This window comes from Protopterus annectens, chromosome 3.part1 (genome assembly GCF_019279795.1).
Source record: "Protopterus annectens isolate FY-2018-M chromosome 3.part1, PAN1.0, whole genome shotgun sequence".
In the NCBI taxonomy this organism is placed as follows: Eukaryota; Metazoa; Chordata; order Ceratodontiformes; family Protopteridae; genus Protopterus; species Protopterus annectens.
In genome coordinates, this window is record NC_056732.1 from 768,098,972 (window position 1) to 768,124,269 (window position 25,298).

The 25,298-nt window shown below is 38.2% G+C and overlaps 1 protein-coding gene across 1 annotated transcript in view; it reads right to left on the bottom strand.

Annotated features, from left to right (window-relative positions):
• LOC122797720 (CUB and sushi domain-containing protein 3) overlaps positions 1-25,298 on the bottom strand; it is a 5,249,173-nt gene that overhangs the window by 991,312 nt on the left and 4,232,563 nt on the right. The window contains exon 38 of the mRNA XM_044066251.1: positions 14,253-14,371. Coding sequence (XP_043922186.1) covers positions 14,253-14,371 — 119 coding nt within the window. The remainder of the gene's footprint in view (positions 1-14,252; positions 14,372-25,298) is intronic.

A 25,298-nucleotide genomic window follows, 5' to 3' on the forward strand; every position in this document is an offset into this window, starting at 1 on the left:
AGAAACACTTGACATCTGAAGCTATAGAAATGTGAAGATGAGCATCTTGTAAATGTAGGATTATTAAGAAACATAAAAGGGGAATCGGAGGTAAGAGGTCATGAAGGGATAGCAATTTGAACTCTGGGATTTTTGCAAACTGGTTTAAGAAGAAAAGCTCTAAGACTGGTCAACAGGATGATTCTTTCTGTGATAACAGAATCATTCTTAAATACAATCCTTTCCCTATCAAAAAAAGAGGGACAGCAGCTATCACCGCTAATTCAGCAGATGCTGAAGGACAAGAGGGAAAAAAGAGGATTGAGCAAGTAAATGAGCCTGCACCCCCTGAAAAGAAAGGATGGATTCTGACTGCCATCTGGGTCTCTGATGAGTTACTCTAAGCTATCAATTTGTCTGAGACTATCTGTTGCCAGAGAGAGAAAAGCAGAAACAGATTCTGAGGAAGATTTAAAGGCCTGCCAGAGTGATAAGAGGAAGCAGGGGTGGTATTGTGAGATAGACATTCAGACTAGTTGGTTTGACCTTGTTTCTGGAGGGAAGGCTCCTGCTTTCTTCTTGAATCCCCCATTATATTATTTTTTGAATTCCCATTTGCTGAAACCTTGCTGTGTTTGCTTATTTTATTATTATTTTTTTTTTTTATAAAAGGGTGTAAAACTTTTAACAAGCTTGAAGAAGGAAGGCTGGAAAATCAGAATAACCTCATGAATCAGTTTCCCTCTCTCATCACACCTTTTCTGGACCTCAACAGCAGATGGCCCAGAAAACAACCTTTCTATCTAATGGAGAATTCAAAATAAAAACAGACTGTAAAAAAACTCTTTAGTGTAAAGCGCTTTTCGTCCAGTAAAATTACCGGACTTCTTCAGATACAAAAACACATATTAAATTATCCCTTTTTGTATATAAACATCTCAACAATCATCTGGTATATTGAAGTAATTAATCAATTAATTGCAGTTAACCCTTACTGTGCATGTCAATAAAATACATTGTAGCCAAGAACTTCATTAAAATTTTTTTAAATATATTTAATTCTACTGGCCTCCTATGCCACTTAAAAGTAAATTGAGGGAATGCATTTATGAACATGTGTATGCTACAGGCAAACATAAACTAGAGAATGTCTTAGCAAGACATTGTAGTGAATACCCCCTTCATTATTTCAAATTTAGAGCCATAGACCAAGTACCAACAGATGACAACTATAGAGGGGGACCACTAAGTTTGCTACTAGAAGAGCATGAACTTATGTGGCAACTTAGATTGGACTCCTATTAATACCCTGGGATTAATGAAATATACTCCTTGGCCTGTGTTTTGAAATTGAAAAGTATAAGTAGGTGAAGGGGGACCCACTTCAGACCCCAGATTTATGTTTACGGACACATTTTTAGAGTGTCTCACATTGGAAAGAATAGTACTACAACGTGAACAACCAATTTCAATAGCAAACCTACAATACCAGGGGATAGAAGAACCGGAAGAGATAGAACAGAGGGATGAAGAAACTTTTTCATCTACGGTAAAAACTTGTAAAATTATTACAAATCAAAGGGGCGATTTTAAAATATTCAATTTTACAGACTTGATGGACAAAGACTTAGTGGAGCTGTTTTCGAAGGGTTTGACTTTTGTGGCATCAGGCAGTATAGACCTAGCAAAGTTATTGATAGATTTTAAACTATATATTCGTAAACTTAATTTGACTGTCTTGTTAGGAAATCAGATGCAAAACACATCTGAATTAAAGGTAGCAAGTACATTCAACCCTCCTACCCACTCGACATTGTCTTGGTTTGAGTGTATTTGTGAGCTAGATTTTAGAAATAGATTAGACAGGGGTTATCAAAATAATGAAAGGCCTAACCTGACTGAAAATGAGAAAAAAAGCTTTAACACTTTATAGAAACTTGCCAGTATGAATAATGAAACCAGACAAAGGAAGTGGATTGGTGGTACTGGGAACTTCACACTATAATGAAAAAATGAAAAACTTGTTACAAAGGGACACCTATGATAAGGCTAGTTTAAATGAATTAAACACAGCTTATAACCGTATTAAGATGTCCCTGAATGACATGTTTATTGAGGCTACAATAGATTAGAATACATATAATTATGTTACAATGCTATCCATAAAAATTCCTGCATTATTTGGCATCCCAAAAATTCATAAGAACAGGATAGATCCACCAATGAGGGGATTAGTGGACACCAGACAGTCTATGACCTACCCTTGTGCTAAAGTAGTTGATTTAACACTTAAAAAATATGTAGCCTCACAACCTCAAATTTGTACGGATTCATGGTCATGTCTAGTGAGTTTCAACAACTTAGAGTTTGGGAATGACTTTAATTTCCTTGTGGTTGATGTATGTGACCTGTACACCTCAATACCCCATGACTAGGGGATTGAGTGGGTACTAGACATGATGAGAATAAATGGGGCATCCGAAACAGAACAAAGAATGATTGAGGAACTATTGGGCATCATTTTAAAGAACAACTTTATTTTGTTTGATAAGGAAATATATCTAAAGAAAACCGGTGTGGCCATGGGCTCACTGTGTGGGGCGAGCTTAGCTAATTTAGTCATGGCCCACTGGGAAAATGAATTTATTTTTAGAAATGAATTTCTCACAGGGGCCATTCATTTTTACACAAGGTTCCTGGATGATATTTTCCTTATTATTAAAGGTGATGGTACAGTAGCAAATAGGATTGTTGACTTCTTCAACAACACTACTAGCTTCCAGAAGTTTAGCAGTAACTACCAGGATTCTATAATCAATTATTTGGATATTGAATTACGAAAAGATACTTGTAATGAAAGATATAGTGCCAAAATATATCGGAAGAATACCTACTCAAACTCATTCTTGCACTTCACCTGTTCCCATCCTTATCATCAGAAGAAGTCTGTTGTTAAGGGGCAACTGCTGAGGGCGGCAAGAATGGTTACCTATGAAGGATACTTTAAAGAAGAATGTGACATCTTGGCACAAATGTTTGAACATAGAAGGTAACCAGTAGGTTTCTTGAGAGAAATTGTTATAGAAGTTCAAACAAAATGTTAACTAGTGGTCTATCAACCTATATTAAATAAAGGAAGGACCACTATTAGAACACAAATAGCACAGGCAGAACCTACTTTTTGTGAGTTAAGAATAGATAGTAGGGGTAAGACCAATACTTCCAATATTGAACCTAGATTCATTTATAGTTTTATTACAACATTTAATTCATCTTCCAAAGAGATAGAGAAAATATTATGGAAGAATTGGTGCTTATTATCTACTGACAGAGATATAATGGATAAAGTAGGGGATGGACCAATGATTACTTACAAAAGAGGTAGAAACCTGAAAAACTGGATTGCGGGTCATGTGCCAACTATTAGTAGGAACCCAGGTATGTTCCATTGTGAGTCATGTAGGTACTGTAAATATACTGACATAGGGAAAAAGTTTGAAGTGAGGGGGAGGAGTTACATAACCACACAGAACTACAACTCTAACTCTAAGTCTGTAGTGTATCTTGCACAATGCCAGAGGTGTACAGTTTTCTATATCGGAAAAACTGACCATAAATTGAGGAAACGCATTTATGAACATGTGTATGCTATAGGTAAACATAAACTAGAGAATGCCTTAGCAAAACGTTATAGGGAATACCCCCTTCATTTTTTTCAGATTTAGAGCCATAGACGAAGTACCAGCAGATGACAGCTATAGAGGGGGGACCACTAAGTTTGCTACTAGAAGAGTGTGAACTTATGTGGCAACTTAGATTGGACTCCTGTCAATACCCAGGGATTAATGAAATATACTCCTTGGCCTGTTTTTTGAAATGGAAAAGTATAAGTAGGTGAAGGGGGACTCACTTCAGACCCCAGATTTATATTTACGGACACATTTTTAGAGTGTGAAATTTGAGGATGGAAGAGAGAATAACTGGTCATATAAACACTATGTAAAACAAAGTGTTGCATATATATATATATGCATAAAAAACTTTTTTAAGTTTTTATAATTTAATGTTTTAATATATATATATATATATATATATATATATATATATATATATATATATATATATACATTATTATTAATATTGATTTATACACTATTTTAGGAATTGATGGGTTGTTCATAATAATATATGTATAACAATAATTTTATTACATCAATTCTATTACTTTTAAGTGGCGTAGAAGGCCACTAGAATTAAATGTATTTTAAAAATTTTTAATGAACTTCTTGGCTGCATTGTATTTTATTGACATACACAGTAATGGTTAACTGCAATTAATTGATTAATTAATTCAATACACCAGATGATTGTTGAGATGTTTATATATAAAAAGGGATCATTAATGTGTTTTTGTATCTGACGAAGTCTGATAATTTTACTGGATGAAAAGCGCTTTACACTAGAGAGTTTGTTTATAGTCTGCTTTTAGTTTTAATTCAATAAATTACCTGCTAAAGCGGAGGCCACTGTGAGCGTATTTCATTAGTATTTGGAGTTTTTGTTGTATTCTGAGAATTCAAAATGCCAGGATTAACATAATCAGGTACATTTTGAAAATGTAGCCATGCAATACTTTTTGCTACAGTTCCAGTAGCAGCTGGTCTGGAAGAAGCATCAACTGAATCATAATAGCTTCATAGGTTCATAGGTTGGTACTAGGCTATCAGCCCTAGGGCCTATACAAGCCTAGCCATAACAATTCTCTGGCTATTTCTTCCCACACTATTTACTTTCCTGGACCCCTGTCTAGCAGGGCAACTGACATGATCCCCGGGGTGAATTTCCTTTCTCCCATCCAATTGTCAAGGTTCCTTTTGAAGAGGGCCAGAGAGGCACTCTCCTTGACATGTATGGGCAATCTATTCCAGAGTCTGGGGAGTCTCTGGGTCAGGAACCTATCCCTCCAGCATGTTTTGTTTATTGTGATGACAAGGTTTAGATCCCTGGAGCGTGTGGCTCTGAGGGATTGGGATTTCTTTAAGTGTAGCATGTCCAACAGCTCTGGGTTTGACATGGCCTTGTATGTTAAGAAGAGATCGCCTCTGAGTAGACGATATGCGACAGAGTATAGCTGGAGTTTTTTAAGGCGGTCAGCATAGGGCATCTGCTTTAGGCCTGTGATTCTTTTAGTGAGGTATTTCTGCGGCCTTTCCAGTTGTTGCAGATGTCTTGAGAGGTACATACCAAACGGGGCGTTGTATTCTATTATGTGTCTAATGAGGGATGAGTACAGTGGGACAATGACCTCCTTTTTTCTGGATGAAAAGCCCTTAGTGATGAAGTGTGCCACATAGAAGGATTTCCTGACTGTTGTGGCAATGTGGTTATTGAAGGTGAGACCACTGTCCACCTGTGTCCCTAAGTCTCTTATCACACTTCAAAGAGTGATCTGTCACTCGTGGCAAAGAAACAGTTATAACATTCATAGAAGAGTCTTCCTCAGGAGGAAATGTTGCTATAATGCTTCTTATATTCACAAATAATACAAGTATAAACTTTAACATGTGAACTTGACAATTAAGAATCCTAAAAAAAGTGTTTCAAAAGTATACATTTTTCCCAAAATCTATAAAGTCTTTCTCATTCTTATCAGAATGGGAAGGATTACCTTTTATGAGATGTTAGTCACAGCTGGTGGGTCAAATCTGGGATTACGATTTATAATGTGTAAAACTGAAGAACTTTTTGCAATCTGTCTGCTTTCCTAGGGGCAGCAGGATCACTGCCAGACAAGTTACAGGCTGTAATAAAAGCACCCTCCAATACTGTGAGAACAGGAGGGTCATAAGTGGATTCAGGAAATTCCAGTTGCATTAAATCATAATATTTTCAAAGTCAGTGGAATATCATTATGATCTCACTGAAACAACTAGTTTATTCTGGAAATTGTTTCAGAAAACAATTCTTTTTCTAAGAAACTATCAGTTGAAACACTCTCTTCAGAATCAGAATCAGTAACCTGAGTGGAGAAACCTGAGGTTGCCACCTTGAATTAATTTTTCTGTCCAATATACTAGAAATCTTCAGAAAAGGTAGAATTATTTTCCACTTACCAGTAACATCAGAGTTAAAACAGTCAAAAGGCTGACGTAAGCCCCAAGCTAACTCATTCCTGTCTAAAGTAACTGACAGAAGAGAAATGTTTAACTTTTTGCTTCTTTTTAACAGGAATTTCAACAGAAGCAAACTAACTCCTGTCAGGGATATCTCTCCGGGGAACAGACATCCCAGCCCAGCCAGGAAGAAGAGCATTCCCTTCTCCTTCCACTGAGGCTGACAAAAATGGTTGTCCGTTGCCTACTAAGTACATTCCAATAACTGTAAGAAAAGTGTCTAACTCCCGGTCCATGGTGGCTAAAGATACAACACCAGAAATAGCCAAAGTGGGAGTCAAATGGCCTATGGAACCAGAAATAGTCATAGCAGAGGCACCCATCTGTGGCTGAGGCAAATTTGCAGCCTGCTGTAGGGGCAAAGGCTGTCAGAAAACATTTTTTTTGGCCGTAATTAAGTAGAAGTGAATAACTGGTAATTTGTTCTATGGTGAAGCCGAAAATGAAGCTCGAAGCTCAGGTAAGATTGACAGTAGCAGTCAGTAATACAGGTAAGCATTAAAAAATTTGTTTTTTCCCCACATAAACACTACACCAGAAGTAACTTATCAAAATGTTTAAGCTGGGAAAAAAAAACCAAAGGGAAAATATGCATTTAACAACTCATTTCATCAAAAGTAAAAGGTTGAACTTCACTGTAAAAACTGACTGAAAGTCATGGTACAGTCCAATAACTACTTTTTCCTAACTTAATAGTTTTACAGAAAATGTTAAGTTTCAATTAAAAATAATTAATGTGGAAGTTTTCTTCCCCCAACGGGAACTTATTGCCAAGCAATGCTGAAATGCTAGCTGATGATTGGTCCTTGAAAGCTCACAAGTGGAGTGCTCTTTGACAGACTGAAAATTCTGAAGAGCTTGGCACCCAAACTTTTGATTTTCTTCAGCTCATTTTGTGCTGCCAGTAGTTTGGGTATCTGGAAAATACCCTTAAGCTCTGGAAGCTGCCCTGCTGTTATATCCTATGCAGGATATAACCTGTATAGCTAAAGTTACTGCATCAGTGATGAAATGATGAACATCTGTGACCATCATGGCTACATTTACATTCTCCTGTTGGGAAAACAACAGGTATATCTCCTGTGTCTTCCAGTCACATTCTGTAGCACTTTCTGGACTGCTGCCAGGTGCAACCCATTATACGGGTCACAGACTCACAGTTTGAGGTAACCACAATAATGTAACATTTTCACTTAAAATGACATCTACCAGACTGACTTGGTGCAGTGAATTGTACACATAACTATAGGGAAGTGAGCTCCAGAATATGCACACACATACCTCAGTAAGGACAGATGCTACGCGATTAACTGCAACACTGTATGGGACCACAGATGTTGCAACATGGATAAGTCAGCTCACAGTCGAGGGAGAAATTGTGTCTGCATGATATTCAATAGATGTCTGCCAGGTGATGTTGGACCATTTCTCCTGACACTGATATGCTCCCCACAGACATGAGGCCTACAGTTGTGTCCATTGCCATGGAATATCATAGAATGTATCCTTGGTCAGATGAAGATGTATTTCTGGACAGCTCTGGTGGCACACTCCAATGCTGACAAAGGTCTGCAGTATGTTTGAGGCTGGCTGCATTTTGTACATTATGATGTTGGGGACACTGAAGGCATGACCAGAGGATACTAAGGAGGAGGAGTACAGGAATGAGCCAAAATGATCGCTGCTGCCCAAAAATAAGGGAGAGCAGCAATTGCAGAATCTATGTATTTGTTTATTTATTTATTAATTTGTTATTTATTTATTATTTGCTAACTGGACAAGTGGGCCGGTCTACTGATTCTTACACAGCGCATGATTTTACAGGTCTTTGGATGAAAGTAAGTCAGGATACTCAAAAGAAAAGGTAACTACATTAAAAACATAGTGTTGTAGTTAAATGAATGTGCTGATAAACCTGTGTAGTAAAGTATATGATTCAGCTGCAAAGGCCTAATACGTGAGCACAGAGTATAGTGAATTTATAGAAGAAGAGGTTGTATGCACTCATCGTGGCAAGTGACCTGAATCAAGTGCCATAATTTCCCACTCTATGGTCATGACTCAGCCTATAAAAGGACTCATGGGCACACAATGGTCAGGAACTCAATGTGTCCCATGTGAAGGAACACTTCATGGACCATAATCATAACCTCACCCCTCATCCCTGATTTAATAGAAAATCCCTTAGAAACTCATCTATCACTTTGATCACACTTGCTGAATCAGGAAATTGCAGGAATAGCTGACACAATGCCTGCAGATTAATGGAAAGCTGTGGCTCTCAGTATTTCCTTTGACCCATGAAAGGACACCCCCCTTATCTGCCCCTGAAAATTCACCCTGCCTCAGCTACCCTGAAATCCAGGAAATACTGAAGGTAACCCACCCCATTCAGGCTGCTGTGAACTCAAATTAACCAATGTGCTTTCTCGCTTGCATACCTGCCCAACTGAATGCATACCCACACACATCAAGCAGGTGTGTGAAAGCTGACACACTATCCACGAGCAACACCCTCATGTACTCATGCCAGCATCTCTCCTATGGACAATGCCAAACCCATAGACAACCCGACACTACCCTGCATGGTGTCTGCCCCCACTGAATCTCACTAAGCTCCTGCTGATTCTCCCTAACTCCTGACGCTTCTCTGGACTCCTGACCTAATTCGACCCCCTACCTTATCCTCGAACTACAGCCAACCTGCACCAAGTCAAACATACCTACATGAACTCCCAACAACATATCTGCAACCATATCTTGTACTGCTCCAGCAGTAGGCACATCTCCTGCAACAGCATCCCTCGACTGCCATGCCTGCTTTCCACACGTGACTTCCCCAGCTGCCTTCTCATCTTCCCAGTGGACTTACCAGGTTCTGCATTTCCACCAACTGCCAAAGGAAAAACCACAAAAAAGTAGTCTAGCATTTTTGGCCATGCCAACTTTCCAGCAGTCATACTGTGCCACAGAGTGCACCCTCACACACTTTGAACAAGTGTGTGAAAACCTGTATTAAAAAAAAAAAAAACATTTAAAATAATAAGTGCCTGTGGGAATCAAACCTTATAACACAGAAGTTCTACTCTACAGCTTTAACCACTGTGCCAATTGCAAGACTAGGTCCAGTGAATGAGCATACTTAACTATACGAGTGATAAATCTGTCCTCCACAACAAAAACCTTAACCATACCTCTCAAACTTGTAAAGCAAGAAATCTGGACAAGGCATCAATAATGGGGGACAAAAGTCCACAAATAGGGAAACTTTTTAAATTTTGCTCTTACAACTTAGAAAATTGATAGACTAACAGGTTTTGCATTAAAATGAATTTTCTGAAGGGTATGAAATCTGAAACTCCATTGTCTGAAATTATTTTATGAATTTATCCCTCAATGATTGTCTGCCATTATTTTTTGAATTTAACCTTCATTGATCTGCCATTGTGAGAAATGGACTGAAAATCTGAGGCAAAATCTGGACATTCTGCAAAATCTGCACAGTTGAGAAGTATGCCGTAATAGCTGAAATGGTCCCTCTGCCCCAAAATGTGCATGCACCTGAAATGCCAAGCTTAGACCTGACCACAACTTGTGAATGAAAAGAAACCCCCCACGACAAGCACATGCCAGCAAAAAACAAGGCCACCAATGGTTCAAAAGGATCCAAACTACCATGACTAGGGAGGGACCAGCAATTATCCAACACAACCACCAAAGAGATAGACAGCCACCTGCCACAGCCAAGGCTGACCATGTCATGAACACATGGCAAGCAACCATCCTCTCAAACACCATGCAGCTACAAGTTTAGCGCCAACAATGTGCTGTACTGGCACACTATACTGTACTATACTATACTATACTATACACTATATTATACTGGCGTCTTTCTGGCTCACTTTGCAATGGACAAAAAACAACATTATTTTTCTCATTTTACCTGCAAAGTCCTCAGATTAGTTCCCATAGTGATGAAGTTTACAGGAGTGCCCATGTATTATAAATATCCTAGACTCAATATTTCACTCAAGAAGGACAAACTCAATCCATCGTCTTCTGCAGATGCTCTAGAACTCCACTCTCTGTACACTGCTTTTACCACCCCATCTGCAATCCTAGTCAGCCAGTCAAGGTGAATCGAACAAGTTGCAGCTACAAAGCATATCTCTACAAATCCTGTATCCAATTGTCAGTCTCAATCAACTGCAATAAATATACGCCACCCACAGGGAAGCTCATAACCCACTTTTATCCTTTCTAATGTCTCCCTCTTCATTACTCCTTTTTTCTTTCTTTGTTAAGTCTGAAACTCAAATGTATGTCATTAGTTAGTATCTCTGATCCTTAGTCACTTTATACTTACTTTGCTATTCTCTTTTTATAATCTTAGGATGAAAAAGAGACAGACAAGCAAGCCACAAATTCTCTCTTATGTCCCCTCATCCCAAGAGCTAGCACTCCACCATGCATGCACAGAGGGCAACCATTAATCGTGGGTGCCTCGCAGCCAGCAAAACTCACTATCCAACACTCACTAGCCAGATGGGAACTAGAAAACAAAACCACCACCACTAACAAGCTAACTGAGGGAAAACACCATAAAATGACCACAACCCTGCATAATAATCGTAGGAGCTGCAACCATGGCTCACTACCACCAACAGCTGCACCAGGAGGGAAGCTGTCTCAACTCCAGGTCTAGTCGAAAACAAAACTGCCTAAAACAACCAGGGGGCAACAATACCATTAAGCTTTAAATAATGACCACAACTCTACATAATATTGCGGGAGCTGTAACTGCGAATCAGTACCACCAACAATCAAACCGAGAGGGGACACAGCTGAACACCATTGCTAATTAAGGACTAAACTGGCTAAATAAACCACGAGCAAATAGTAAAATTAAAAGTAAAATTGCAAACCTCTGGGAGTTCTTAAATCATGAAATGGTCTCCCAGCCCACAGCAACCCAGTCAAAATAACCCATACAAACCAACTGACCAAGAACCACCATCACATGCAGCAATCCAGATCCTACGCCTTTTAACAAACCTAACCTGCACAAAGCCTGAAACCCCTTATCACACTACTTTGCAAAAGAGAATAAAAGTTATTATACAACTATTACCTACCTCCTCTGTACATGCTACCATTATCCAAGGCCTACCTGTCCACCACAGTACCTACTAGTGTCACAGACATATCCCTACTATATAGCAAGTTCACGCCAAAATCTGATCACTTTCCCCAGTTACACTCACACAAAACTAGTTAAACCCCATCCTTGCACTTACCTCATTTCCTCCCAACCCTCCTACTTTCACAATTTAACCCTTCCATCCCCACCACACTAACTATCTTCCACTACTATCTTAACTCAGACTACTATTCCTATCTGACCCTCCCCCAAAGATGTCCCTGGACAAACTGGTTTGTTCCCAAACCTCATTTCTCAAAGGAATGAGAAGAGCAGTTTGCAGCATTTAATAGCATTAGAACACTGATCACATGATCTGCCATTCTACAGTCTCACATGTTATGCAACTATTTACTTAGCAAACTTAAAAGACTTCTGTAGAGACTACAAACATAACTCATTTTTAAGACAGAGAGCACACATATAAAACAACGTGACTTGCTGTCATTATATAAATATTCTACTGAATTATGTTTTAAATGTGTTGCATTTATAAGCTGTCTGCCTTAATGGTCACTTAATAAAAAGCCTGCATTGCCTTTTAAATTATCACTCCATTAATCCCCTTTGATAAGCCTCAAAATTCATGTAGCTGTCATGATGCGGCATATTTAGAAACTTCTATTTCTGGTGCTTTTATTAATTCTGGATTTTATCTATGCAGTCAGCCAATCTGCATTTCAAATAGATGATAATTTATTGACTTTCATAAATGTAATAAGGTAAAGGCAAAATGATATTCATTTCCTATTTTGAACACCCTCCCTTCAAATTTATATCTTGTGCATACTAATTTTACATTAGTTTGATTTCCTGATGAAAACTTTATGTATAAATAAAGGCAGACATCTAGACAGAGACATTGAAAAGGTTTACGTGAGCATAGATCTCACTGGTTACACAATACAAAGGATGAATGGTCAACCAGCCCTTCAAACATCATGGCTCATCATACTGCTCTGGTTGTTGCAAGATATACAAACATTTTGCAATTCAAGAATATTTGGAAAATGCAAGTGCAATGCACTGGTGTACTTAATTTGTTCCACTCCTTGTAAAACAAATAAAAAGATTCTATAAAAAATGTGCAATGCTGTATATGGATGCACTTCAAATCAATGTCAGCCAAAATTCTGACAAACATGGTGGAGTATGTAGGGAATGGAAGCTACTTCATGTATACATGATCAGTTACTGACATGCTTCTAATCCTGAGTCTATATGCAGATGTTATGCACAAACACCATTTCTTAGGTTCATAGGTTCATAGATCAGTATTAGGTTAACTGTCCTTGTGGGCCATTTTAAGCCTAGCCAATTACCCCATGTGAGTGTCTGTAAGATAAACATCTTAACAATTATGCCAATCTCCCACCCAACGCTTGTGCACAACGTCCCCTTTTTAGGGGAAACCTGGAAGCACTGTCTGGTTAAGTGATTAGTTCAACATCACACAGCAGGCAAATGAATGTGGAAGGAATTAAACTCTGCAATGCCCCAAGGAGTATGGATGGCTCCGACAACACTGGAGTGGATCCAGACTCCTCGGAACCAGCAGCAAAGCTTCTACCCCGAGAGGTCTCCGGATCAGTCAGAACGAAAGAGCTCAGGGCAGTCACCAGTTCTGGAGATGAAGATCTGATCAGCACTGGCACAGACGAAACCAAGACTGTCAGAGCCGGGAAATCAGGAGGCTGAGTTAGAGTTGAAGGAACAAAAACTGCTGAGGTAACTGGTAAGGTTCCAGAACTAGTAAGGCTAGAAACCAATGAAGAAGCTAATATTCTCACTGCCAGGAGCTGATTCACAAGCCTCATGATATCAGACTCTGTTAGGCTCATGGTGGAATGGACAGAAGAGACAGATGGGGATCTGAGTGTAGGTCTTTCCAAGAAAGGACATGGAGGTCGTTCTAGGAGGGGGCTACAGATAGGGAATACCTCATTCATGGCCTGCCTTTTAAAGGAAATTCCATAGGTTTTGAAACAGAGGGAACCAAGGATTGAGAAGGCACCGAAGTGGGTGAATCTGAAATAGTTGTCAGAGCCAATATAGTCCGTGCAGAAGCCCACACCAACAGCATCAAATGTTCAAGAAATTTCCCTTAGTCAAGGATAAAGTGAAGATTAGAGATAAAGGTTTTAGCAAAAGAAACTTACAGTTTTAGTATGGAAGTGATTGCTCGAGAGCTGTCAAGAAAAATGCATCTGACACTGAAAAACAGCAAACAAAATCTAAGGTAACTCTGAGACAAGCATTATGGGTAAAGCTAAGCTCGAGAGTTTTTGGAAGGCGCGAGCTGGAATAATGGCCAAGTCGGTTCTGTACCAAACCCAGAGTCAAGTATAAGTGAAGAATGACAACATCAGATTCAATACTTCTCTCTGTGGCTGGTTGTCTGATTGACCAACTGTTTCTGCAATCACATGCCATCTGTAATGCATTTGGGAACTGTCCATTTATACTAAAAAGGATGGTCAATGTCATCATATTAAGTCCAAAGTTCTGTGACAATTTCAACTATTTATATAATTTCTGGGCATTCTGTGTCTAATTTTTCAAATGTTTTGCAATACAGTATATTTAAGGTTCTGTTTAGTCAGCGGACAAGCAGTTCAGTGACAGAGTGAAGTATGGAGGTATAATTATTTTGGGTGTTATTTATTGAAGAAGAGGAAGAAGCATGACTTGTATCAGCAACTTTGCAATGTAAGCGCACATTTTATTTTGCCATTACTTACTTGTTTTGTTAGAAATTTTACTGCATTTTCATAAAATATCAGTTCTTAACATAGTGTAACAATTAAGCAAATACATTTTCTTCTGTTTTATATTGAGACAAAATTGCCCCATTCAATGGTTGTCAAGATGAAATATATGTACTTATGTCAATGTGTTACCTGTAATGAATATCCTTGGTCACACTGAAAAGACACAACATCTCCAACCATATATCTGTCTCCGAGTTTAGTACCATTGACTGGAATCTGTGGCTCTGGGCAGGAATCCAGACCGATTGCTACAATGATATAAAATAACTATTAGGACTGTTTTACAAGAAATAAGGCAATCTTACTTTAACAATGCTTTCTTAGTTCTATATCAGAATGAAATAATTACCATAATTTCATGCACTGTGTTTCAGATTTAGTAAATTCTGGCAATCACCTCAGTATAAAATCCCATGGAAGAGGAAGTTAAAATACCCATGAATATTTTTCATTTTTTAAAAATGCTTTAGATCTTTGTTGATCATGAACACTAAGTTCTATAATACAATAATAAACCCTTACATCTCCCACATAATGTATATAAATACAGATATAATGTTTTGTTAAAAGTTATGCAGACCTAAACAATTAATAAAAATGTAAGTGGTATTATTCAATTCTGAAAAACAAATTGTATTTTGTGCATAATGACCCCCGAAAACTCAACCAGTATAGCAAGGCATCACAAACTGCATAACATATACAATTACATTAAAAATATTTTGTTAAATCTTTTTTAAACATTTTATTAAGTCCAGTTTTAGAAAGTGACAGATACTTATATATTAATGGAATAGTAAATGTATAATTTTCCATTCTGACTTGGTGCTTAGTGCTGCTAGCACTTACAGATGCTATAGTATCAAACTGGGTTACTACTCCTCATCACTTTTGTTTAGTACATACTTTTTAGTTAAAATAGATGAAAAGCAGTGTGACTGTGTGTTCTCTGATTCAGTGTGAAGAAAAGCAATAAGTTAAATACAGAACACCATATTACGGCTAAAAGTCCTGTTTTGCTGCCAAGTCAGAGCGATCCTTAGTTGTTTTAACTGCTGCACCATGAGAACCCAGTACCTCTGCATTTATTCATAGCCTTAACCCCACCCCTAATTGCCAGCAATTAGGCTACACCACTACTCATCCTCTCCCCCTACATCCAACACAATCATGCTACTACCTAATATAATAACAATCCTAACCTGCATAGTTCTAGCTCACATTACATCCTACCAAGGCTCCACAGTCACATGCCCCAACAACTTCCACTGTACTCTCTCAACACCCTCCCTCAAACATTTACGCTATAACTACACAACCCCTGCCACCAAAATCATCCTCCCAATACGCACACTCCATTACCAAACACCTAACACACTCAAAAATAAAATATCCCTCAGATACCATAAGCAATTTACTATGTATATAAAACATTTCCTACACAATCTATAAACTAGCCCTCGCTGGAGGCATCCATCCAAACCCTGGTCCTCCCAAATCCAACCCAACCACAAACCCTAGTCCAAGCAACCCCCCTCCACACACAACTCAACTCCTAGCCAACAAGAAAACAATAGACCTACTTATAATGTCCCTAAACATCAGAAGCATATGCAATAAAATCCAAGAACTACACGCCAGCATAAGCATATATTCCCCAGATATTCTCTTCCTAACTGAAACCTGGCTCATACCTCACATCAAAAGTGAGGAAATACTTCCACCTGAATACAACATCCTTTACATAGACAGATTGTCTAAAAAAGGAGATGGTATAGCATTGATATTTAAACACCACATCAATATTCAACTCCTGAACTCATCTGCCCCTCACCACAGCAAAGAAGATATCCTTTATGCCAATCTCAAGCTAAACCCAAACAAAACAATCAATATCATAGGATGCTATTTCACACCAGGGCAAAATATTACACCCCTAGAAAATCTCCTGAGCTGGACTACTCTATCTCTACCCCAGGAAACCATCATTCTATGTGACTTTAACATCAACTGGCTACCCTGTAATAACAGTCTCCCAACCATTCACCTTAATCTTCATGGGTTCACTCAACTCATTCAATCCCCTACCTGAATCAACAAAAACCCTAACAATCATACCTTACTTGACTGGATCCTAGTCAACAAAGCTCCTCACTCTTACCTAGCAGGCTGCTTACCTGACAGTCTTAGTGACCACTCCCCCACTTTCCTAATTCGGCACCGCACAAGCAGTCTCAAGCCCATTATCCACAGGCAAATACAGAACAAGTCCAACTTCAACCCCAACTCCTTCATCTCCTCCCTGCAAAAAATTAACTGGTCACCACTAAAATACCTCAACCTAGATGAGGCTGTCCACTTCTTCAACAGTACATTCCTCTCCATCCTAAATACCCATGCTCCTGTAAGAAATGCCAAAGTCAGATCCGGGTGTGCCCCATGGTTACAAAAGACCACCAGAACCCTAATGAAATCCAGAGATAAGGCCTGGGAGCACTGGTGACTAACAAAAATTAACTCAGATATGCAATCATTCCTTGAACTGCGCAATAAAGCCAAAAAGCATATAAAATTAGACAAATCTCTCTACTATAAATCCACCCTAAACTCTACCAACCACAACCCTAAGCAATTCTGGTCCACTATTAACACTAACCTCCACCCAGGGAAGTTTGATACCCCCCAGGCATCCATTACCCCCTCCTCCAGCAGTATTGCTAAATCCTTCAACAAACACTTCAAGTGAAACTACAACATCTCTAAACAAACAACACTTCCCTACAACAGCCCCCCCCAACTCCTAACCCTAAACCCCTCCACTCCTCTTTTCTTCTTCACCCTCAGTACCTACCTCCAACATAAAGAGACTATTGTCAAAACTTAAACCCACCAAACTCGCAGCTGACAACTTCCCCTCTGAATACTTGAAAATTGCAGCTGCTACATTAGCCTACCCAATTTCAATTCTAATCAACCGTTTTGTAACAGAAGGCTATGTTCCCTTGATATGGAAAATAACCCACATCATTCCCCTCCACAAAGGCACCCCCTCCACCGACCTCTCCAATTACTGCCCAGTTGCTATCCTCTCCCCTCTCTCCAAGATACTTGAAAAATGTATCAACATCCAGGTCACCAACTACATCCTAGCTAATAATCTCCTCTCCAAAACCCAACATGGTTTCAGCTCATATCACAGCACTACCTCCGCTTTACTCTCCTTCACCAACACTATACTTCATCACAAAAACAATGGCCTCTTCCCTACTGCTGTATTTCTAGATCTCAATGGCCTGTGACATGGTATCTCATGAGCTACTACTCTCCCCAACCTCTCCTTCTCAAAATCAGCCTGCAACTGGTTCCACAGCTATCTACACAGACGCCAGCAGTCAGTAATCTGGGATGATAACATATAACCTTGCCTCTCAGTTACTCTCAGAGTTCCCCAAGTGTTTATACTTGGCCCTCTGCTATTTTCACTTTTCACTAACAACCAACATACTGCCACCACTCAAGCATCTCATTTACAGTATGCAGATGACTCTACTCTCATCTGCTCTGCCCCCACTCTACCAGAACTACAACAAATCACATAGAATCATGCTCTTCTGTAGAAAACTGGCTATCCAATGCTCAGTTCCCACTCAACCCAAGTAAGACAAAACTTCTCCTGTTCCAAACTTCCAAAGCCACCCAAAACACCACCCACTTCAACATTCTTGCCAAAGACAATACCATCATCTCTCCATCAGAACACACAACATTACTCTGTGTGGAAATAGACAACAAACTTAGATTTGACACCCACATATCTCTCACAATAAAACAAGTTCACAAGAAACTGGGTGCATTATATCAAAGCCACCAATTCTTAACCAAGGTGGCTAGAATCTCCATAGCCAATTCCCAGATAATCTCCACCCTACTCTATGCATCCTTCATACTTACCAACCTTAGACAGACAGACCTACACAAGCTGGATGCTTGTTACAACAAAATTGCTAAATTTGCCACCAGAACCTCCTACTGCAGGCATCATTGTATCTCCCTTAAAGAACTAAACTGGCTGGAACTCCCACAACTCCTTCACTTTAATCAACTCAACCTCGCTCATAAACTTATTAACCACCCCTTTAACATCCCTTCCTATCAAACCCTTCTGCAACCCTATCACCCCACTAGGCCCCTAAGATCAAGCAGCAAAAATCAACTCACTGTTATCAAACCCAAAAACTCAGCAGGAGAAGCCATATTTTCATGTACCATATCTAAACTTTGGAACGATCTTCCACCCTCTATAACTATTATGCCTTCCAGCAGCCTTTTCAAGACTGTGCTCAAATTCCACTTAAATTTGCACTGGCTTTGCCTTATTCTAATCCAGACTAACACCCCTACCCTTACCCCCCCACCTAGACTCTTAACCCAACTATACTACCGCCACTACTAATGACAGTTAGAAATAGCTAGTTGTCTTTACATACTTTAACATCTTGTCTGATAACTTTGTTACTAATATTATAAACGACAAGAAACTATCTTAATTTGCAACATTTACTGTATATACTGCTGATAAGCAATATCTTGTTATTGTATTAAAGCCAACAACCTGTAATGTTGTTTACTATTGCTGCAACTTTGTCTCTCTATTTATCATGTACACGATGTGGAGCTTTTCTCCCCAGGCATCCACTGAAAAAGGACCTGCGTCCAGTCGGAATTTCCCAGTAAACAAATGTAAATAAATAAATAAACCCTTGTTAAATTTTCATGGACTATACATACCTGTTTTTATTTTATTATTATTATTTTTTAATGATTATCATTCCCTCAAACATTACATAAATTACTCATTTTGTACCTTCCCTTAGACATCACCCCTACAAAACATTATTCTGCATGTATTGTTCCCACAAATTTCATTTGTCTCTGCAATGTTCTTCTTCTATTTTCTAAACATCCCCCTCTGGTACTTTTATCTCCTGTACAATATTCCGTACTTTGGTTATAGCTGGCTTAGATTTGATCTCCATTCTCTAAGTAATTGCTTGTATTTTGACAGCCAATAGTATAAAATGTAATAATTCTTTATTATCTCTAGGCATGTGATGCTGAACTAAACACTAAATCATTTTACAAAAAAATGTAAGCAATAATATTAAGAATACATTCCACAGCAGCATCCAATGAACCAACCAAAGAAGAAGAAAGAAGAAACTCACAGTGTGTAAAAAATACAGATTTTATTTGGTAAGCGTTTTCGTAGTGATAAAACACTACTTCTTCAGACCTTTATCACATACATTAAATAGTTGAGAAGGTTTTTTATGTTATTTATTTATATATTATGCTGATGCTTTTTATATAATGTATTTATGTATTGTTTATTTTTAGTTTTATTTGTTTCTGAAAGACCAGTAATAAATTAGATAAATTAAATGATTTGCAGGAAGATGTGAATGGTAGCTGAGTTAGGTTGTACCAGTATAAATACAAGTGTCTGATGTATGTGGTAAAGGTCTGATGAAGTACTGTTTTATCACTACAAAAACGCTTACCAAATAAAATCTGTATTTTTTACACACTGTGAGTTTCTTCTTCCTTGGTTGGTTTATTGGATGCTGCTGTGGAACATTTTGATTGTGTTTTTGTTCAACGATCCATTTGTATGAGCCGTGACCTTATTAATGTTTATTGGACAATATTAAGAATATCTTTGCCAAGGTTTTGTATATACTGAGCTCCAACCATTTAATATCTTCTTAAACTTGTACTTAAGTTTGCAACATTTATACATTTTTATGGCATTCACATAGCAATTAGTTGTCATTTATTCATATACATATTACACAAAAAGGCCTGAGCACAAAAATATTGCTTGTAGTCAGAAGCATGAAAATAAAGGCTAATTGAGTGAAAATGTAAATAAAGCTTTGGAAGTTTCTAAGAAAAGATATCTTATTTGAAATGCTTCCAAGCTGGAAGGGAATGACAAAGGGCCAGATTTTTCGATATAGATAATACTAGTAGTGTAAGAAGATCTGCTTTAATAATGTTTAACACTTTGATAAAGGTTAACTTTGGGCTGTTTTCAAATCATAGGCCCCTTGCACACGAAACATACACGTGCTCTTTGATACACATTCCTGATTGTATTAAATTATATTCCTTGTACAATACAGTACAGTTGTTAGAGGGCATTTTAAATTTATTGTTTTGAACATTTTTCCAGTAAACAATGAAACAAAATGCATGCACCAATGATGACAAAACTGCCCAATTCAGAACATTTCCATCATAAAAGTCTACTCAAACTTCTACAGTCCACTAGTATCAGTAAATATGCACAATCTCTGAAGAAGTAAAAGTCATCTAAATAATTCCACATTAAAGAAATCTGTAACTAATGAAGAGGTTGCTGCTAGCAAACAACTTTATATTTCATAATTTTATTTACAAATAAAGTGCTTGTTGCCCTTGAGGAATAAATTGCCTATGTTGCATTAAAAAAATGATAAGCTAGTAATATTGCAATAGGGAATGGATGACAAACTGATAGGTTCATAGTTACTAGGTATCTTTGCCAAAAGGACTGCAGCATCCACCCCTTTTACAACATAGTACAGTATCAGCAATGCATCTACCTACTGTGGGAGTAAAACCCACACCCTTCTGCATCAAAAGCAAGTACACTAGCTGTTGTGCTATTAACAATGCAAGCAGACTCAGCATAAGCAGCACCAAATTTTGTTCCCCTGCAGCTCTCAGCTCCTTGTAAAATCTACTCGACACTCAGCTGTATCTCTGAACTATGCTGTACAAGAAATCTGGAAAAAGCTAAAATTTATTGGGGGGGCAAAAGCCCGAAAACCAGGGACATATTTTAAACATTGCTTGTATACTGTTGGAAAGTTGCTAGAATAAAATGCTGTGTTACCACCATACATTTCACTGCCACGTCTTGAACCTAGGACCCTGTGCAAAACAGTCCGAGCAACATACCACTATGCCCAATCAGCTATTTTGTGAAAGAGAGGAAGATAGAAACTTAAATGGCTACCATTTAGTGAATTCAGTTCTCACCATAGCTGTCAACCTCTTAGCACAAAACACCTAAACAAAGCCAATAATGAGGGAATACAGCCCCCAAACATATTCAGTGAATTCAGTTCCCACCATAGCTTTCAACCTCTTAGCAAAAAACACCTGGACAAAGCCAGTAATGGGGGAATACAGCGCCAAAACATATTAAGTGAATTCAGTTCTCACCATAGCTCTCATCCTTAGCACAAAAAACCTGGACAAAGTCAATAATGGGGGAAAGCAGTCTCAAAAATAGGGACAAATTTCAAATATCTATCTTACATCCATCTTATAAACTTATAAAATTGCTAGAATAAAAGGTTTTGTGTTACCATGTACTTTCTGAAGAATATAAAGTCTGAAATTCAAATGCCTGTCATTTTTATTTATTTAACATTTGTTAACCAGGAATGTCTGACTTGGAACAAAATCCAATTTTCAGCAGAAGCCCAGGGAGAAACACTCCAGACACATATCTTTGTAAGATGGGAGGACACGTGGACTCCACACAGAAGGCCCCCCAGCCAAGAACCAAACCAGAGAACCTGCAGTGGTCAGACAACAATGCTACCACTGCACCACTGCACTACTGACTGTGTAAGGAAACAACAATACAGAAACCACAGATTTTATGAGGAACAGAACAGAACAAATATGAGGCAAAAATCTGCAACATTTTTACAAAGGGTGGTGGGTAGGGAATTCAGGCCCTTGCCACCTGCACCCAAGGTACAGTGTCCAAGCCTGAGGTATTCTCTACCCACCACCATGTATTGTCTGTAGTCACCAGTATATAGCCAAACACACACACACACACACACACATACACACACACACACACACACACACACACACACACACACACACACACACACACACACACTGAATTCAGTCCCATTCAAAGGTAACAGCTACACAGAGTACCTGACTGAATTCAGTCTAATTCAAAGCTAAAGTATCCTCAGTTCCATCCCACGCAGGAAGGCTCAACTGTCCTCCTGGCTGGTTTCCGCTCGAGAGTAGGCTCCAGCCTGCAGACGATGCAGTCTGGAGTTCTTTCATTTTATGCGGTCATCACCACACAGACTTCTGGGCATCTGCAGGGCAGAGATGCCTTTCCCCTTTCCCCTATCTGGACTGCTGACACAACAGTCTGGAGTTGTGAGTTCCAGGAACTCCAAGCACGCATGGGCGGAGTTCTGGGACTTGCGATTTGTTTCATTTTTTTCTTCTTCTTCTTTCTACAGGTGGGGGGGGCTGCAGTCCTGCAGTCCTATAGCACAAGCTGCCCCTGCCCAGCAGTCTAATTTGTTTTCTAATCCATACAACTAGCAACAATAAGAAAATCAAGACCATTAGTTCAGACCCAAAAGTATTTTATTCTCTAGAACCTCGGTACAAAACCTTCCAGGAGTTACAAAACTCAACTAAAATGTGCTACCTTTAATATAAAAAACACAAACTCAATCAATCAATAATACAATCAAACAATTAAATAAAATACTTCCAATTAACCTCTCCATTCAGTCCCATAGTATCATATTTAAAAATAAAGACAGACTCTTTGTATAACATTTTTTTTTCTTTCAAAAGAATTTCATCATCGTTTTCAACAAATACTTACTCTAAAATAAACCTTGAAGCATAGAAAAATCACTGCCATGTACATCTCTAAAATGACATGCCAAAATCTTGTCTTTCTTTTTATTTTTTATGTCCCTGATATGTTCCATTAACCTCACTTTAAAACTTCTTTTTGTTTCACCAAAATAAAAGAAACCACATGGGCATCTTAAGGCATAAATAAACCCCTTGCTATTACATGACAAATGTCCCCTTGGTACATATTTGATTTTATTCACATATTCAAAGGAACATATATATTTGCAAACAGAACAACTGTTACATTTATAAGTGCCCATAGATGTTGGACAAACACCTAAGTTATTTTTTGGTAAGACAAAATTTCCATGAACAAACATGTCCTTTAAACTTCTTCCCCATTTGTATGACATCATAAGGTGCTTTCTTAAAATTTTACTCAAATCCCCACCCTTGTAAGATATTAATCTTACAATACTACTAACTTGTTTAGTCTGAATGTTATATATGCTAAACAATAAATTTGTTAATTCTTGTTTTAACCATCCTTTCTACCCCCCCCCCCCATTGACATAGTTTGTTTTCTAAGCTTATGCAGGTCACTTTCAAATATTAAAAGTAAGCTGCTGAAATGTGAACATTTGTACACAAGCCCTACATTGACCTACCTCTTTGGTAGCCAGATATATAGATATATTTCATTTAGTTTTACCTTTCTACTTGAATCAATTATTTCATAGGATTTGTGTCAGAGAAGCTTTTATTTACTCCCACAGTAATGTTGCCAGGAATTATTGGAAAGACTCTTGATCTGCCCTCGTAAAACAAGATCATCTTAGCTTTAACCACTACAAACTTCTCCATCACAGAGTATGGATTGAGCCTAAGGGGCCATCCAGATAAAAGATGCCAAATTATGGAAGGAGAAAATAATTTTCAAATATTAGTTTTTCTGGAAAATGTATAAATCTGTTCTAATCAGCAAATATCAATTTATATTTTGATACACGGGGCCTCTGATAGACAAGGTAGCTATCATGACCTTATAGACGGAAGAACTGAAGATAACTCTTCCAATGAACCTTGATATTTTGACGTGACACATTTCTCTGAACTATGCCATAGTCATCACCACAAGAATTTTGAACAGGAAACAGAGAAGGGACATGGGAAAAGAGCTCTCTTATTTACTTTGGTGACAGAAACATAGATTTTTATGATCGAAATATAAGGGTGATTGACTCAGTCTGCTTTTTTAGTACCTATTCAAACAGCAGGCTACTATCACTTTCCACGTTGATAAAGGTGCCTCATGTCTCTCACACACTACTGAACTCTACCACAGAGTCTGATCTTTTATCGAAGAGTTTGTCTGACACTTCATCTCTCTTTTTAAGAAAATAATAACTTGTGTCTCACCTGAGTCACCCACTTTACATACTAAAATTGTATGAAGTTTTCTCATATATCTTTCAATAATCTTTTGAAGATTCCTTGTTCTTATTGTTCTAATTCTGTATCATTTTTGTTGCAATCATCCTATGTGCCTTTATCCTATATCATTGCACAGAAGACAGATAATGACTTAAAAGGCACACTCTAGTTGAAGTGGGATATTGCTGTCTATGGGGAGGTGAAAAGATTTCCTTTTCTGTTTGTGACATCTCTACATTTCTGTTTTTGTCATTTCACTTATACAGTGCCTTCTTAATTTAACATTAAGGATAAGACCATGCCCATGTTTCATGACATTTTCATTACTGCCTCCATTCCACTTTTATAGTCATTTTCTGGATGTCTGCAGAACTACATTATTTCATACTTGGTTTTGCTTTAAGATATAACTATTACATTTTACTCTATTCCACTTAATTGTGCTAGCAATGTTAAAATTAAATGGTTTTGTGTGTGATCTTGTGCATTTGTGTGTGTGTGTGTGTGTGTGTGTGTGTGTGTGTGTGTGTGTGTGTGTGTGTGTGTGTGTGCGTGTGTGCGTGAGTGTGTGTGTACATGTGTTTGTGTGTACGTGTGTGTGTGTGTGTGTGTGTGTGTGTGTGTGTGTGTGTGTGTGTGTGTGTGTGTGCACACGCACGCACATGCCTGTCTATCTGTCTGTCTCTAGTGGTAGAAAACTCTACAATGGCATCCTAGTTCCTTAGGTCAGGAATCTCTTGGAATATCCAATCACTATAACAGGGAGGTGGTCCTACTACTGGGAACTATAGATAGATTCATCCTACTATTTGTGATCAGTTAGTTAAATAATGAGTGGATTGCAGTTTATGAATTATGTCTAGTCATCATGGACATAATCCAATTTGAAACATTAAGTTAAAGGATTCTTTGAACATTTATATGGCCCTTAACTCTGCAAATGGCTACACATCATGTTATAAATCCTATTTTTTTTTTTTAAAGCACAAAACCTCATGAGTCACTATCAAAGATGTCTTCTCTTAATCTTTCACTGAATAAATCATCAAAATG